A 16,455-nucleotide genomic window follows, 5' to 3' on the forward strand; every position below is an offset into this window, starting at 1 on the left:
TATATATATATATATATATATATATATATATATATATATATACAACATAAAATTTACCATTTTAACTATTTTTAAATGTGGAATTGAGTGGCATTAAGTACATTCACAATGTGCAACCATCACCACGTCCATTTCCAGAACTTTTTCATCATCCCAAAGAGAAACTCTATATCTATTAAACAATAACTCTCCATTCATCTCTCTCCACAGCCCCGGGTAACCTCGATTACACTTTTTGTACCTATGAATGTGCCTGTTCTAAGTACCTTTCATAAGTGGAATCATACAATATTTGTCCTTTTGTGTCTGGCTTATTCTCCTTATTAACATGATGTTTTCAATATTCATCCATGTTGTAATATGCATCTAAATTTCATTGTTCTTTACAGCTGAATAATATTCCACTGTGTGTGTATACCACATTTAGTTTATCTGTGCATCAGCTGAGGACATCTGAGTTGTTTCTGTATTTTGGTAATTGTGAATAATGGTGCTCTGAATACTGATACACAACATTTGGTAATATTTTTAAAGTTTTTGCATTGATATTCATAATAGAATTGTAGTGTTTATTTTTGTGATATATTTGTGAAATCCATGTATTTTAAGAAAATTACTTATAAAATGGTAGAAATCTAAATGTGTTACACAAAATTCTTTTAACAATTACTTAAATTTGAAAAAATAAATAAAAGTCACTCACAATTTTTCTACATGATTCTAAATTCCTTTCAAAAAGGTGGTTGTAGTTAGGTCTTAACTTAGTATTATAAGTAACAATAATCCCTTCTCTAGACCTTTCTGGAGGTGGGGAGGAGATGCATTAACTTCTATTTCCTGTATCCTTTCCAGAGGAAGTTTTTTCCTGCTATTCTCAAGGTATATTACAGTGCTTGAATTTATATCAAATTAATTTGGTTCCATATGTCAATATGTCCTCCAGGGTCAGTAATAATATGGGAATCCATTCAACTGATAATGTTGTGCCTCTCGATTTTAATAGTGATCTTTCTCCTCTGCTCTCTTTAAGATCTATCTATATAAAAATCCATTTCTATTGCAACAACAAAATAAATGGCAGAAGGGCCATCTATGCTCTAATGGGTGTAGAGAAACTTATTGAAGGCTCACTGAATTAAACAAACAAATGAACGAACAAGCAAATAAAGAATGGTGAGATTAAAGAAGGGATGTGAGGTAGAAGATCTTTTGGCTCTCAAAGGACCCTTGAGTAAGGATACATGTTTGGACACATTTAAAAAGGCACTAGCATTTTAATGATCCATTTGAAGTAGTTCCCAGTTTTTCAGTTGAAGGTGAGTATGAAATACACTGGTGGGATAGAAACAGCAGGTTAAAACAGACTGAAGATCCCCTAGGGGGTCTAGACCTAGAAAAGAAGGTGAGATCATTTGGGGAAATGTGAGCACACATTTCGTGAGGGTGTGCTGAACTCCTAAAAAAGGATGGGGAGAGAAACACATACAATTCAGGATTAGGAATATATGGGTTATTGGAGACAAAAAAAAAGTTTGAGTGCCAAATGGAAAAATAATATTTAAATACATGGGATGGGCATTAATAAAAAAGTCATTGGAAAAGATAAGTACTAGACAGAATACCTCTGCAAATTTCCAAATTTTTCTGGAAAACATGGTAATTTCAGGTGCCACTCTATTAAAGAGAATGCATTGCACAAGCACTTTGGAATTATTTTCTTTCTCGTAAAAAAATGTGACACTTCTAGGAGTGTCATTATTTTCTCAATTGACTTTTTTTTTTTTTTTTGTGGTGGTACGTGGGTCTCTCACTGCTGTGGCCTCTCCCGTTGCAGAGCGCAGGCTCAGCGGCCATGGATCACAGGCCCAGCTGCTCCACGGCACATGGGATCCTCCTGGACCGGGGCACTAACCTGTGTCCCCCGCATCGGCTGGAGGACTCCCAACCACTGCGCCACCAGGGAAGCCCTCAACTGACATTTAAATTCACAGGTGAGAGATTAGGAAACAGATATAAATGAAACTGAAATCACAAAGCCCATCAAATCCTCTTTTTCATTTCCTTTAGAAAAATAAAAAGCAAGCGATGCTATGAAGTGGTCTCTGGTAAAGATAAAACAAGCTTAAGATATAAGCTACAGAGTGGATTTTAGAAAACACATTGCTTAGAAAAATAGAGAGATGTCTCCAAGACTGTAAGTGGTAATGCTGGCTTTGAAGTGTCATAGTTTCCACAGTTAGTAACCTTGTGTCTCTATTAACTATTCTTTGTTTTTTTTAACATCTTTATTGGAGTATAATTGCTTTACAATATTGTGTTAGTTTCTGCTGTATAAAAAAGTGAATCAGCTATACGTATACATATAACCCCATATACCCACCCTCTTGTAGCTCCCTCCCACCCTCCCTATCTGACACCTCTAGATAGTCATAAAGCACCAAGCTGATCCCCCTGTGCTATGTGGTTGCTTCCTACTTGCTATCTATTTTACATTTGGTAGTGTATATATGTCAATGCCACTCTCTCACTTCATCCCAGCTTCCCCTTCCCCTCCATGTGTCCTCAAATCCATTCTCTAAGTCTGCATCTTTATTCCTGTCCTGTCCCTAGGTTCTTCAGAACCATTTTTATTTTTTTTTAGATTCCACATATAATGTTAGCATATGGTATTTGTTTTTCTCTTTCTGACTTACTTCACTCTGTATGACAGACTCTAGGTCCATCCACCTGACTATAAATAACTCAATTTTGTTTCCTTTTATGGCTGAGTAATATTCCATTTTATGTATGTGCCACTTCCTCTTTATCCATTGATCTGTCGATGGACACTCAGGTTGCTTCCATGTCCTGGCTATTGTAAATAATGCTGCAATGAACATTGTGGTACATGACTCCTTTTGAACTATGGTTTTCTCAGGGTATATGCTCAGTAGTGGGATTGCTGGGTCATATAGTAGTTCTAGTTTTAGTTTTTTAAGGAAACTCAATATTGTTCTCCATAGTGGCTGTATCAATTTATAATCTACCAAGAGTGCAGGAGGGTCCCCTTTTCTCCCCACCCTTTCCAGCATCTATTGTTTGTAGATTTTTTGATGATTGCCATTCTGACCAGTGTGAGGTGATATCTCATTGTGCTTTTGATTTGCATTTCTCTAATTATTACTGATGTTGAGCATCTTTTCATGTGTTTGTTGGCAATCTGTATATCTTCTTTGGAGAAATGTCTATTTAGGTCTTCTGCCCATTTTTGGATTGGGTTGGTTGTTTTTTGATATTGAGCTGCATGAACTGCTTGTATATTTTGGAGATTAATCCTTTGTCAATTGCTTTGTTTGCAAATATTTTCTCCCATTCTGAGGGTTTTCTTTTCATCTTGTTTATGGTTCCCTTGCTATGCAAAAGATCTGAAGCTTCATTAGGTCCCATTTGTTTATTTTTGTTTTTATTTCCATTACTCTAGGAGGTGGGTCAAAAATGATCTTGCTGTGCTTTATGTCATAGAGTGTTCTGTCTATGTTTTCCTCTAAGAGTTTTATGGTGTCTGACCTTATATTTAGGTCTTTAATCCATTTTGAATTTATTTTTGTGTATGGTGTTAGGACATGTTCTAATTTCATTCTTTTACATGTAGCTGTCCAGCACCACTTAGTGAAGAGGCTGTCGTTTCTCCATTGTATATTCTTGCCTCCTTTATCAAAGATAAGGTGACCATATGTATGTGGGTTTATCTCTGGGCTTTCTGTCCTTTTCAATTGATCTATATTTCTGTTTTTGTGTCAGTACCATACTGTCTTGATTACTGTAGCTTTGTAGTATATTCTGAAGTCAGGGAGCCTGATTCCTCCAGCTCCATTTTTCTTTCTCAATATTGCTTTGGCTATTTGGGGTCTTTTGTGTTTCCCTACAAATTGTGAGTTTTTTTGTTCTAGTTCTGTGAGAAATGCCATTGGTAGTTTGATAGGGACTGCACTGAATCTGTAGATTGCTTTGGGTAGTATAGTCATTTTCACAATGTTGATTCTTCCTATCCAAGAACATGGTATATCTCTCCATCTGTTTGTATCATCTTTAATTTCTTTCATCAGTGTCTTATAGTTTTCTGCATACAGATCTGTTGCCTCCTTAGGTAGGATTATTCCTAGGTATTTTATTCTTTTTGTTGCAATGGTAAATGGGAGTGTTTCCTTAATTTCTGTTTCTGACTTTTTGTTGCTAATGTATAGGAATGCAAGAGATTTCTGTGTATTAATTTTGTATCCTGCAAATTTACCAAATTCATTGATTACCTCTAGTAGTTTTCTGGTGGCCACTTTATGATTTTCTAAGTATAGTATCATGTCATCTACAAACAGTGACAGTTTTACTGCTTCTTTTCCAATTTGGATTGTTTTATTTCTTTTTCTTCTCTGAATGCCATAACTAGGATTTCCAAATCTACGTGAATAAAAGTGGTGAGAGTGGACATCCTTGTTTTGTTCCTGATTTTAGAGGAAATGCTTTCAGTTTTTCACCACTGAGAATGATGTTGGCAGTGGATTTGTCATATATGGTTTTTTATTATGTTGAGGTCGGTTCCCTGTATGCCCATTTTCTGGAGAGTTTTTATCATAAATGGGTGTTGAATTTTGTCGAAAGCTTTTTCTGCATCTATTGAGATGATCATATGGATTTTATTCTTCAATTTGTTAATATGGTGTATCACAGTGATTGATTTGCATATATTGAAGAATTCTTGCATTCCTGGGATAAACCCCACTTGATCATGGTATATGATCTATTTAATGTGCTGTTGGATTCTGTTTGTTAGTATTTTGTTGAGGATTTTTGTATTTCTCTTCATCAGTGATATTGGTCTATAATTTTCTTTTTCTGTGACATCTTTGTCTGGTTTTGGGATCAGGGTGATGGTGAACTCGTAGAATGAGTTTGGGAGTGTTCCTCCCTTGCTATATTTTGGAAGAGTGTGAGAAGGATAGGTGTTAGCTCTTCACTACATGTTTGATATGATTCACCTGTGAAGCCATCTGGCTCTGGGCTTTTGTTTGTTGGAAGATTTGTAATCACATTTTCAATTTCAGTGCTTTTGATTGATCTGTTCATAGTTTCTATTTCTTCCTGATTCAATCCTTGAAGGTTGTACATTTCTAAGAATTTTTCCATATATTCCAGGTTGTCCATTTTTTTGGCATATAGTTGCTTGTAGTCATTTTTCATGATCCTTTGTATTCCTGCAGTGCCATTTGTTACTTCTCCTTTTTCATTTCTCATTCTGTTGATTTGAGTCTTCTCCCTTTTTTTCGTGATGAGTCTGCCATGGCTTATCAATTTTGTTTTCTTATCAAAGAACCAGCTTTTAGTTTTATTGATCTTTGCTATTGTTTCCTACATTTCTTGTTCATTGATTTCTGATCTGATTTTTATGATTTCTTTCCTTCTGCTAATTTTGGGTTTTTTTCTTTTTGTTCTTCTTTCTCTAATTGCTTTAGGTATAAGGTTAGGTTGTTTATTTGAGATTTTTCTTGTTTCTTGAGGTAGGATTGTATTGCTATAAACTTCCCTATTAGAATGGCTTTTGTTGCATCCCATAGGTTTTGGGTAGTCATGTTTTCATTGTCATTTGTTTCTAGGTATTTTTTGATTTCCTCTTTGATTTCTTCAATGATCTTTTGGTTATTTAGTATCATATTGTTTAGCCTACATGTGTTTGCATTTTTCACAGTTTTTTCCCTGTAACTGATATCTAGTCTCATAGTGTTGTGGTCAGAAAAGATGCATTATACGATTTCAATTTTCTTAAACTTACCAAGGCTTGATTTGTGACCCAAGAATTGATCTATCCTGGAGAATGTTCCACGTGCATTTGAGAAGAAAGTGTACTCTTGTTTTTGGATGCAATGTTCTGTACATATCAATCAAGTTCATTTTTTCTAATGTGTCATTTAAAGCTTGTGTTTCCTTATTTGTTTTCATTTTTGATGATCTGTCCATTGGTGTAAATGGGATGTTAAAGTCCCCTACTATTATTGTATTACTGTTGATTTCCCCTTTTATGGCTGTTAACATTCAACTTATGTATTGAGGTGCTTCTATGTTGGGTGCATAAATATTTACAATCATTATATCTTCTTCTTGGATTGATCACTTGATCATTATGTAGTATCCTTCTTTGTCTCTTGTAACAGTCTTTATTTCAAAGTCTCTTTTGTCTGATATGAGAATTGCTGCTCCAGCTTTCTTTTGTTTTCCATTTTCATGGAGTATCTTTTTCCATCCCCTCACTTTCAGCTTGTATGTGTCCCTAGGTCTGAAGTTGATCTCTTGTAGACTGCACAAATACGGGTCTTGTTTTTGTATCCATTCAGCCAATCTGTGACTTTTGGTTGGAGCATTTAATCCATTTACATTTAAGGTAGTTATTTATATGTATGTTCCTTTTATTTTCTTAATTTTGGGGGGTTTGTTTTTGTAGATCTTTTCCTTATCTTGTGTTTCCTGCCTAGAGAAGTTCCTTTAGCATTTGTTGTAAAGCTGGTTTGGTGGTGCTGAATTCTCTTAGCTTTTGCTTGTCTGTAAAGCTTTTGATTTCTCTATCAAATCTGAATGAGATCCTTGCTGGGTAGAGGAATCTTGGTTATAAGTTTTTCCCTTTCATCACTTTAAATATATCCTGCCACTCTCCGCTGGCTTGAAGAGTTTCTGCTGAAAGATCAGCTGTTATCCTTATGGGGATTCCCTTGTATATTATTTGTTGCTTTTCCCTTCCTGCTTTCAGTATTTTTTCATTTTGTTTAATTTTTGTTAGTTTGATTAGTATGTATCTTGGCATGTTTCTCCTTGGGTTTATCCTGTATGGGACTCTTTACACTTCCTGGACTTGACTTTATTTCCTTTCCCATTTTGGGGAAGTTTTCAACTATAATCTCTTGAAATATTTTCTCAGACCCTTTCTTTTTAAATTATTCTTCTGGGACACCTATAATTCAAAGGTTGGTGTGCTTAATATTGTCCCAGAAGTCTCTGAGACTGTCCTCAATTCTTTTCATTATTTTTTCTTTATTCTGCTCTGCAGCATTTATTTCCACCATTCTAACTTCCAGCTCACGTATCCGTTCTTCTACCTAAGTTATTCTGCTATTGATTCCTTCTAGATTATTTTTAATTTCAGTTACTGTGTTGGTCACTACTGTTTGTTTGCTCTTTAGTTCTTCTCGGTTCTTGTTAAATGTTTCTTGTATTTTCTCTATTCTATTTCCAAGATTTTGGTTCATATTTACTCTCTTTAGTAGTTTCAGGTAGTTTGCCTATTTCCTCTTCATTTTTTATTTATTTGGTTTTGTGGTTTTTTGTTTTTTTTTTGCGGTACGTGGGCCTCTCACTGATGTGGCCTCTCCCGTTGCGGAGCACAGGCTCCGGACGCACGCACAGGCTCAGCGGCCATGGCTCATGGGCCTAGCTCCTCCGCAGCATGTGGGATCTTCCCGGACCAGGGCACGAACCTGTGTCCCCTGCATCTGCCGGCGGACTCTCAACCACTGCGCCACCAGGGAAGCCCTGGTTTTGTGGGTTTTTATCTTGCTCCTTTGCCTGCAAGATATTTCCCTGTCTTCTCATGTTGTCTAATTTACAGTATTTGAGGTATACTATCCCTCAGCTGCAGGGTCGTAGTTCCTCTTGCTTCTGTTCTCTGCCCCCAGTGGTGAGGTTGGTCCAGTGGCTTGCTTAGGCTTCCTGATGGGAGGGACTGGTGCCTGCATTCTAGTGGATGGAGCTGTCTTTTCTCTCTGATGAGCAGGGCTGTGTCAGGTGGTATGTTTTGGGGTGTCTGTGAGCTTAGTATGACTTTAGGTCGTCTGTATGCTGATGCATGGTTTTGTCTTCCTGTCTTATTTGTTGTTTGGTGTGAGGCGCTCAGCCCTGGGAGCTGCAGGCAGTTGGGTGGAGCTGGATCTTGGATTCAGATAGAGGCCTCCGTGAAAGCACTCGGTGATTAATCTTCCCTAGGGCAGGGAATTCTCTCATGGTCCAGCGTCCTGGACTCAGTGCTTCCATCCTGGAGCTTCAGGCCCAACTTCCAGTCAGGGAACCAAGACCCTGCAAGTCACTCATCCTGACAATAAAGGTGATTAAAAAAATTTTTTTTAAAACACTAACAAAACCCCAGACAAATGGTAAAAATTAAAATAAAAAAAACGGAAACAGAAACAAGGAAACACACACACACACACACAAAAGAAACAGAGCCAAATAAAGCAAAAAGCAAGAGAACAACCAGACAAACAACCAAACCCAGGAATGAAATCAAACCATTAAAAAGAAAAGTAACAAAAACACAAAACCAAAAAAACCAAACCAAAGCAGAGTGCCAATTGAAGAATGAAGCAAAGAAACAAAGTGACAAAAATGATTAAAAAAAAAGAAAATGGGGAAAGAAGACAGAACAACAGAAAAGCAACATAGAAATAGAAATGTAAAAAAATAAGATAAAAAATATATTAAAGTAAAAGAAAGGAAAAAAAAAAAGACAAACAAGGTCCCAGACAAATGGTAAAAACAGAATCAAACAACCAAAAACAGAAACAAGGAAACACACACACATGCAAAAGAAAGAAAAACAGAACCAAACAAAAACAAAAACAGAAAAAAAACAAAACAGAAACAAAAAAACAAGAGAACAACCAGAGAAACTGAAGAACCTAAAAACAAAATCAAAGAATTAGAATCAAAACTAACAAAAACACAAAACCTAAAAACAAAACCAAAGAAGTATGCCAACTGAAGAATAAAGCAAAGAAACAGAACAAACCGATAAAAATAATTTTAAAAAAAGGGAAAAAACAAAACAACAGAAAAGGAAAGTAGAAATGGGAATTTTTTTTAAAATACAAAATATATGAAAGAAAAAGAATAAAATGAGAGAAAAGAACACAGAACAACATAAAAGAAAAGTGAAAACAGAAATATATAAAAAAATTTTTTAAACGTTATAAAACATGAAGATTCCCCCCCCAAAATAAACTAAAAAAAAAAAAGCTAGAACCAACAAGAGAATGAATCAAAATATAATAAAAGTAATAGTAATAATTATGTTTCCGTGGGGTCTCAGCTGTTAAGTGTCCTTGCACACGCCATGAGCCACAGCTCACCTCTGCCTCCCCAGGAGGTCCTCCTCTGCCTCTGGGCTGGTCCCTGGACCTGCTGTGGGCCCTGTGGGGACCACGCAGACTCTGATGTGGCCCAATTCCTGTGTGTTCTTGTCCCCAAACTCCACAGCTGCCAGAGATAGACTGTTTTCATTTGTGGGAACACTCATTGTCTACTCAGATATTGGATAGACATAGGGTCTAGCTGATCATGTGGATTTAATCTGCAGCTTGTACAGCTCACGGAAAGATTTTCAATCCTCTTTCTTAGTCGCCCCATCCCTGGGGTTCAGCTTTGGTTTTATCCCCAACTCTGCATGTGGTCCAACCACAGGAGTCTGGTCTTGAGGATGCCTTGGAGCTCATGGCTCTGCCCCAGTGAGGACCAGGCACAGAGGTGGTATGACTGCTTGGATGGCAGGAGCCCTGGTGGTGCCAAATGTGCAGGGAAGCCAGCGATCATGGGTGCAAGAGATATGGCCCTAGTGAGGGCCTTTTCTGGCACCTGGCGTAAGGTGCATGAGGGCTGGCCCTGGCTGGCCTATTTTTGGTGCCCGGAAGCTGGCATGTGAGGGCTGGCCCTGAGAGGGCTTCTTTTATTGTCCGTTGATGGGTGCCAGCATGAGGGGACAGAGAGGCTACAATAGTGGCTCCTCCCCCTGAGTGTGACTCAGCAGTAGTGCCTGCTTCCATGGCAGTCCGGTCTTCCTCTGTAGGCATTCCCTGCTGTGGATTTCTTCCCTCCTGTCCCCTCAGTCTGTCTTCCCACAGCCAACACCAGTTCTTGCCCCAGGCCTCTTCTCCAATCCCCATGCTCCAGCTCCCAGCTCCCTTGCACACCTGTGAACACACGTCCCAGTCCGGGGCACGTAGGGCCACAGTACAGACTGTCTGTGTAGTTCTGAGTCTGCTGCATCTGTCACAGATCAGCCACTTCACCCTCTTCCAACAGCCTCAAATGCTTCCCTTCTGTCCCAATTGATTTCCCTGTCAGAGAAGGGTTTCCCCGAATCCAGGAATCTCTCCTCTGCTTCAGCTCCCCAACTGCGGGTGCAGGCCCTGTCCCACTTCCTCTCCTCATCCTCTACCTTTTTTATTTTTTGTCATACCCAGTTATGCAAGGATCTTTATAGTCCTTTCTGTTGTTCAAGGTCTTCTGCTAGCATTCAGCCAGTGTCCTGTGAGAACTGTTGCATCTATAGTTGTATTCCTGATGCATCTGTGGAGAGAGATGAACTCCACGTCCTCCTACTCCTCTGCCACCTTAACTCATCATCCTATTAACCATTCTTAAATGTTCTGATAATTACTTAAAAAGTTAGAAAAAATAACAGGTTTTGGTTTTCATCTTTCAAAGTACAGAGAAGGAAACAAGATTTGTGAGAGGACATGCCAGGCTGCGGAGAGTGCTTCCAACCAGGCACAGAAGGCAGCCCCTCTCTCTGGGACTGAGCAGGCAAAGACAAAATATAGAGCAAGTGTGGTGTTTTTGAACATATTTTGGAACTTTAATTTTCTGCATTAATCTACATAAGGAATTGATTTCAAAAGCAGCACAGGGGGACATGGCTGCATTTGATCTTAAAAGGGGCTAAATTTTGGGGGCCGATTTATGCTCCTGGCAATTTATTGCTTTAAAAGTTGGCAGTAATTTGGGTCGAGAAATAAAATGTGGGCCTTGGGGCAAATTTAATTGAAGAAGATGTCTGAAGTATTTTAGAGGATTCTAAAGGCAACATCAAAAAGGTATTTTTAAAAGACACTGAGAGGTTGAATTGCCCAGATGGACAAATAGGTACAATAGCAACAGGCAGGTCTCCAGCAGGTGGAGGCAGTACTGCCCCATCCTCTGACCCTCCTCACTGTGCCCATGCTTGTGACGGGCATCCTTCTGCATGGATGCCTGCTTGTGATAGTCATCCTTCTTGCAGAACAAAACAGAACACAGCAGCCAACATTATGTGTATCTTAGTTTCTTATGTCCTGTAAGGCACTTTTTTCTGCTTCTTGCAAGGATGAAGACTGTCTTCATTAATATCAAATTTATGCCCCAAGCTACAGTTCTCTTCTTTTTCTGTATATGTAATCTCCTAGCACATCAACACTAAATCATAATGCCCTAATACACTTTCAAAAGCAACTAAACTCAATACACATACTTCCAACACTACAAACAACTCAATATAAGAAGCCATGACCAAATTCACATGTGCAAAGTTTACAGACAAAAACAGTGAGTTCTAAACACCACTTGCCTGATAGAGACTGTAAACTGATTCTGATTATAATATGCATAAGAGTTGGAAGTATCCAAATTTGAAAAAAGTAAATGTGTATTGGACTATAAAGTGCCGTGTGTGTGGATTCAGGGAGAAAGAGCTAATGTTAAAGGTGGTGCGTTTTCCACAATAATCTCAGGATTATAGAGGAACATACTGACCACGTTGCCTCCTTAGAGATTTGACCATCAAGACATAATCGCTCTGATTCTAAAACATTTGCAAATGTAAACAATAGATATACAAAGTCTATTTATTTACTAATCTTGTTACAAACAAAAAAAAATTAAAACAAACAAGAAAAACTGTCCATTAAAATAATTTAATATGGCTTTTTCCTCCAAATTAAGTGATTAACTACAAAACACTAGATAAATCATTCTTAATGTGTGTGAAAAGTATTCTTATATTTTCTATAATTTAAATCTTAAATTTCTCTCAGTTCCTTGAATTAATTAAGTCAGCAAACTAACTTGAATTAGAGACTAATTGAAACAAAATCTGTCTGTAAAAGGTCAAGTAGTAAAATCGGGATGAGGTCATTTCCTCAAGAATTCCCATAATTCTATATTACTCTTTGTTGGAGAAGATGATGTCAACACCACATGGACTGTCAGTCCACACAGCAGGCATCAAGGGCAGGGACAGCTGTGGGAGAAGACGTGTGAGGCAGGCCTTTCCCTGATGGACCCCTAAAGGGTGCATCACTTTTTATTTTAAAAGAGTAAACCTTGAACCCATACTCTTGTGTCCTGCTCAACAGTTCACAGGATCATACCGCACTACACGTGTTACAGCTCACAAATGCACAGCAAATACGGTTCAAGATTAGAGATTATAATATTAACACCACAGATATTCAGTCAGCAGGAGAGAAACACCACTTTTGAAAGTAAATATTGTTTTCAAAACGTTGATTTTAATTTTATTGTTATAGTATAAAAACAAGCAAAAACAAATGTAGGTCAACTTGATAGATGATTGTGTTTCTCAGTATTCTTTTTCTGTAAAAGGGCTCTAAGAGTTCTCTATGTGTGATAATTAGATGTATGAAATGCACATCACCATAATAAATAAAGAAGTTTGGCATTATATTCATAAAAATGGTAGATTTTATAAGGCATAAATTGTTATTTGATAATACTCCGTAAAACTATTAATCATTAGGAGCTATCGGTTTTAACTTTCTTCCACACTTTATATGAAAAAGTCATGTAAAATTTGAGCATTTTTAGTCAAGTTAAAAATGTAATGGTTCACAAAAAATGAAGAATTTTAAAATAACAGCAGCCTCGTGAAGCATTCCATCTAGAGCAAAGATTATTTCTTTGAGCAGTTCACAATTAGTTGTGAATTTTTTATGAGCAAGTCATAATTAGTTACCACATCTGTAAAATAGAAGTTTTATATATTCTGTGATTTCCAAGATTAGTCTCAGCTTAAGCATTCTGTGATTCTAAAAATTCAAGGGGGTACAATAATTTGCTAGTGAGACATGGTTTATTTCAATATGAATAATAGGTGGTTTTGTTGTTTAAAAACCTTCCTATAAATTATGAAATTAAATATCACACAAAAATTGACACCATAAAATATTCTTGTTTCAGTAGTCATCATTATGAATCAAGTGTAAACTACTACTGTAATATTCAGTATCACATCACTCACACCCATCACTTGGAGAGCTATCAGGACTTGAAACGTCAACACAACTTGGTCAGAGATATAGAGCTACATTTTATTGAGAAGCAGATACTGAGTCTATCACGAGCTTTCTCATATCCTAAGAATGGACAAGTATTATTCTGAGAAAAAGTATCAAGTTATGTAATATTTAAATATATGATTTAAAGAAGGACCCTGTACTCCATCTAGACTCTAAAGGTTTAATTAACCAGGTTCCTTAAAAAAGACACAATACCCCATCATATTTCTACCATATTTCATTACTAAGTAAAACTTTTCATGTACATTTCTATGACAGCCCAATTTAATATTTTAAAACATAAGTGTAAAGTAAATTTCATAAAATTTATATTATAAATATATATCTATTGAATGTACCCATCTTGCAATAGTGTAGGTCTAGCTCAAAATAAACACAAAAACCAAAAACGTGTATGCCCAAAAAACCTCATCTGAAAGTTAAATTTTATGGTTTGATGTGCTGTAACAGCTTATTCTGTTTGAAATAATTACAAACACAACCTTCTACTTAATTGTATTTACTAAACTTTATCATATTAGAAGACAATTGGTAAACTACAGCATTTATTTCTGTAATCTTTATTATTAGGACAATTATATGGTCTTTGCTTCAGATACACTCTTCAGAAAGTTAATTACCAGCTTAAATCTTTGAGTTTCCTTTTTTTTTTTGCTTAGGTAATTTACTTAAAAAAAATTAAAAAAAGAAACTGCTTTCAACCATTGGAATTTATGAATATAAGTAATGAAACCATGCTATTGAAATGTTATATTTTATAATAATGATTCTGCTGATAAAAATATCACATGATGACAAAGTGTCTAGTGAAAAAGTATTTTCAAGAAAATACTATCATAATCATTATATAAATGGACTCTGAATATAGAAGACTAGAGATTACAATCCAAGGGTCTAATAAAGACTATATTACCTTCCTAAATATAATAATTCTCTGTTGTTTGGCTAATGCTGTATATTGACAGTAGCAGTAATTCTACTCCCTTTTGCAATAAGAATATGCATTTTAACATGAACCAAAACATGACTGAGTGCGCATATTTGAAAAATCAAATTGTCAAATGATTTACACATTAAATAACTTATTAAAATATCTAGTTATGCTTCCCATATTCACAGAATAAAAATACAGCCATCAGTTGAAAATTATTGTACTTTCAAAGAGTTTTCCTTCTTCTATGTCAGTATCATATATTTGTGTATATTAATAAAATGAAGCTTTACACATTTATTTCATGAAAGACAATGAATAAACCATCAAGTCTTATTTTTATCAATTTTTTCTTAATTCTATGTGAACAAAGCATATATTACAGTACCTTTGGATACTGTTTGACAGGAATCAATACCCTTTCTGAGAGCTTTATGTTTTTGTTGCTGATGACATCAAGATATTTCTTTTCTTCATCTTCCTTTTTTCCATCAGAACCTTGAAATTTTTCAATTTCTGAAAAAAATTCACAAGAAAAACATTAAATGAAATAAGAAGTCATCATAAATACACTGACTGTTCTTATCACTCCCTTTCTTAAATAAGATTTTGAAGAACCTTGATAAAGGGACTGAAAGCTATGCTACTATACTGTCTGTACAATGATCTATATCAACTAAAACCAAAAAGCAATGACTGAAGATACAACTGTCTTCTGTGAAACAAAGGATGCATTTAATTAACTTTTAACGTCTTCAAACAAAATTTGAGAAAGAATATTCCCTTTAATTATTTAAAATATCTAAGCAAACATAAATTTCCTAGGAGCAATGAATAGAACAAATATATTTTAACGTTAAATGTTTTGTTTTTAGTCAGAATTGTTCCTAAGGAAAAATAACTGAAAATAGAAATCATCCATTATCTAAAATAGGGTAGTAGAGATAAACAGTATGCTATTTTATATTCTCACAAACTTAAATCCAATTAAAAAGGGGAGTCACAGAAAAGTCACATAAAGGATTAAATCTGTAAATGATATCATTCATATTCATCAACATGAAATTACCTACATAGATGTTTAAGAGGAAATACTAATTTATCCTTATGAGAATCTTCCCAAAGTGAATTTTTTTTTTTATTTATTAAGTTTTGTCTGCATTGGGTCTTCGTTGTTGTGCACGGGTTTCTCTAATTGTGGCAAATGGGGGCTACTCTTCATTGTGGTGCACGGGCTTCTCTTGTTGCGGACCATGGGCTCTAGGTGTGCGGGCTTCAGTAGTTGTGGCATACAGGCTCAGTAGTTGTGGCTTGTGGGCTCTAGAGCACAGCCTCAGTAGTCTGGTGCATGGGCTTAGTTGCTCTGCAGCATGTGGGAACTTCCCAGATGAGGGCTCGAACCCATGTCCCCTGCACTGGCAGGCAGATTCTTAACCACTGCACCACCAGGAAAGTCCTGAATATCTTTTAAGCAAACGTACACTATTTATCCTTCCTTCCTTTTTAAAATTAATTTATTTGCCACAGAAATACAAAGGTTCGTAAGAGACTGCTACAAGCAACTATAGGCTAATAAAATGGACAACCTGGAAGAAATGGACAAATTCTTAGAAAGGTACAATCTCCCAAGACTGAATCAGGAAGAAATAGGAAAAAATGAACAGAAATTGAATTCATGATTAAAAAACTCTCAACTAACAAAAGTCCAGGACCAGATGCCTTCACAGGCAAAGTCTATCAAATGTTGAGAGAAGAGCTAACACCCATCCTTCTGAAAGTATTCCAAAAAACTGCAGAGGAAGGAACACTCCTAAGCTCCATCACCTTGGTACCAAAACCAGACAAAAATACCACAAAAAAAAAATTATAGGCCAATATTACTGGTGAACATTCCTCAACAAAATATTAGCAATCTGAATCCAACAAAACATTAAAAGGATCATACACCATGATCAAGTGCAATTTATCCTGGGGATGTGAGAATTTTTCAGTATCCACAAATCAATCAGTGTGATACACCACATCAACAAACTGAAGAATAAAAACGACATGATCATTTCAACAGATGCAGACAAGACTTTGGAAAAAATTCAACACTCATTTATGATAAAAACTCTCCAGAAAATTACAGAGGGAACATACCTCAACATAATAAAGGCCATATATGACAAGCCTATAGCTAACATCATACTCAATGGTGAAAAGCTGAAAGCAGTTCTTCTAGGATCAGGAACAAGACAAGGATGTCCACTCTTGCCACTTTTATTCAACATAGTCTTGGAAATTCTAGCCATGGAAATAATAGAAGAAAAAAATAAAAAGAATCCAAATTGGAAAAGATGAAATGAAACTGTCACTGTTTGCAGATGACATGATACT

General features: G+C 36.2%; 1 protein-coding gene across 4 annotated transcripts in view; it reads right to left on the reverse strand.

Moving 5' to 3' along the window:
- KHDRBS2 (KH RNA binding domain containing, signal transduction associated 2) overlaps window positions 1-16,455 on the reverse strand; it is a 713,761-nt gene that overhangs the window by 602,656 nt on the left and 94,650 nt on the right. For all 4 annotated transcript variants that reach the window (XR_003437134.1, XR_003437135.1, XM_027126844.1 and 1 more), the window contains exon 2: window positions 14,465-14,592. Coding sequence is in view for 2 of the 4 variants with exons in the window: in XM_027126844.1 (XP_026982645.1) it covers window positions 14,465-14,592 (128 nt within the window). In the remaining 2 variants the exon portion in view is untranslated. The remainder of the gene's footprint in view (window positions 1-14,464; window positions 14,593-16,455) is intronic.

The sequence above is a fragment of the Aethalodelphis obliquidens genome, unplaced genomic scaffold, assembly GCF_003676395.1.
Source record: "Aethalodelphis obliquidens isolate GAN/ISIS:26980383/991018 unplaced genomic scaffold, ASM367639v1 scaffold31, whole genome shotgun sequence".
Taxonomy (NCBI): domain Eukaryota; kingdom Metazoa; phylum Chordata; class Mammalia; order Artiodactyla; family Delphinidae; genus Aethalodelphis; species Aethalodelphis obliquidens.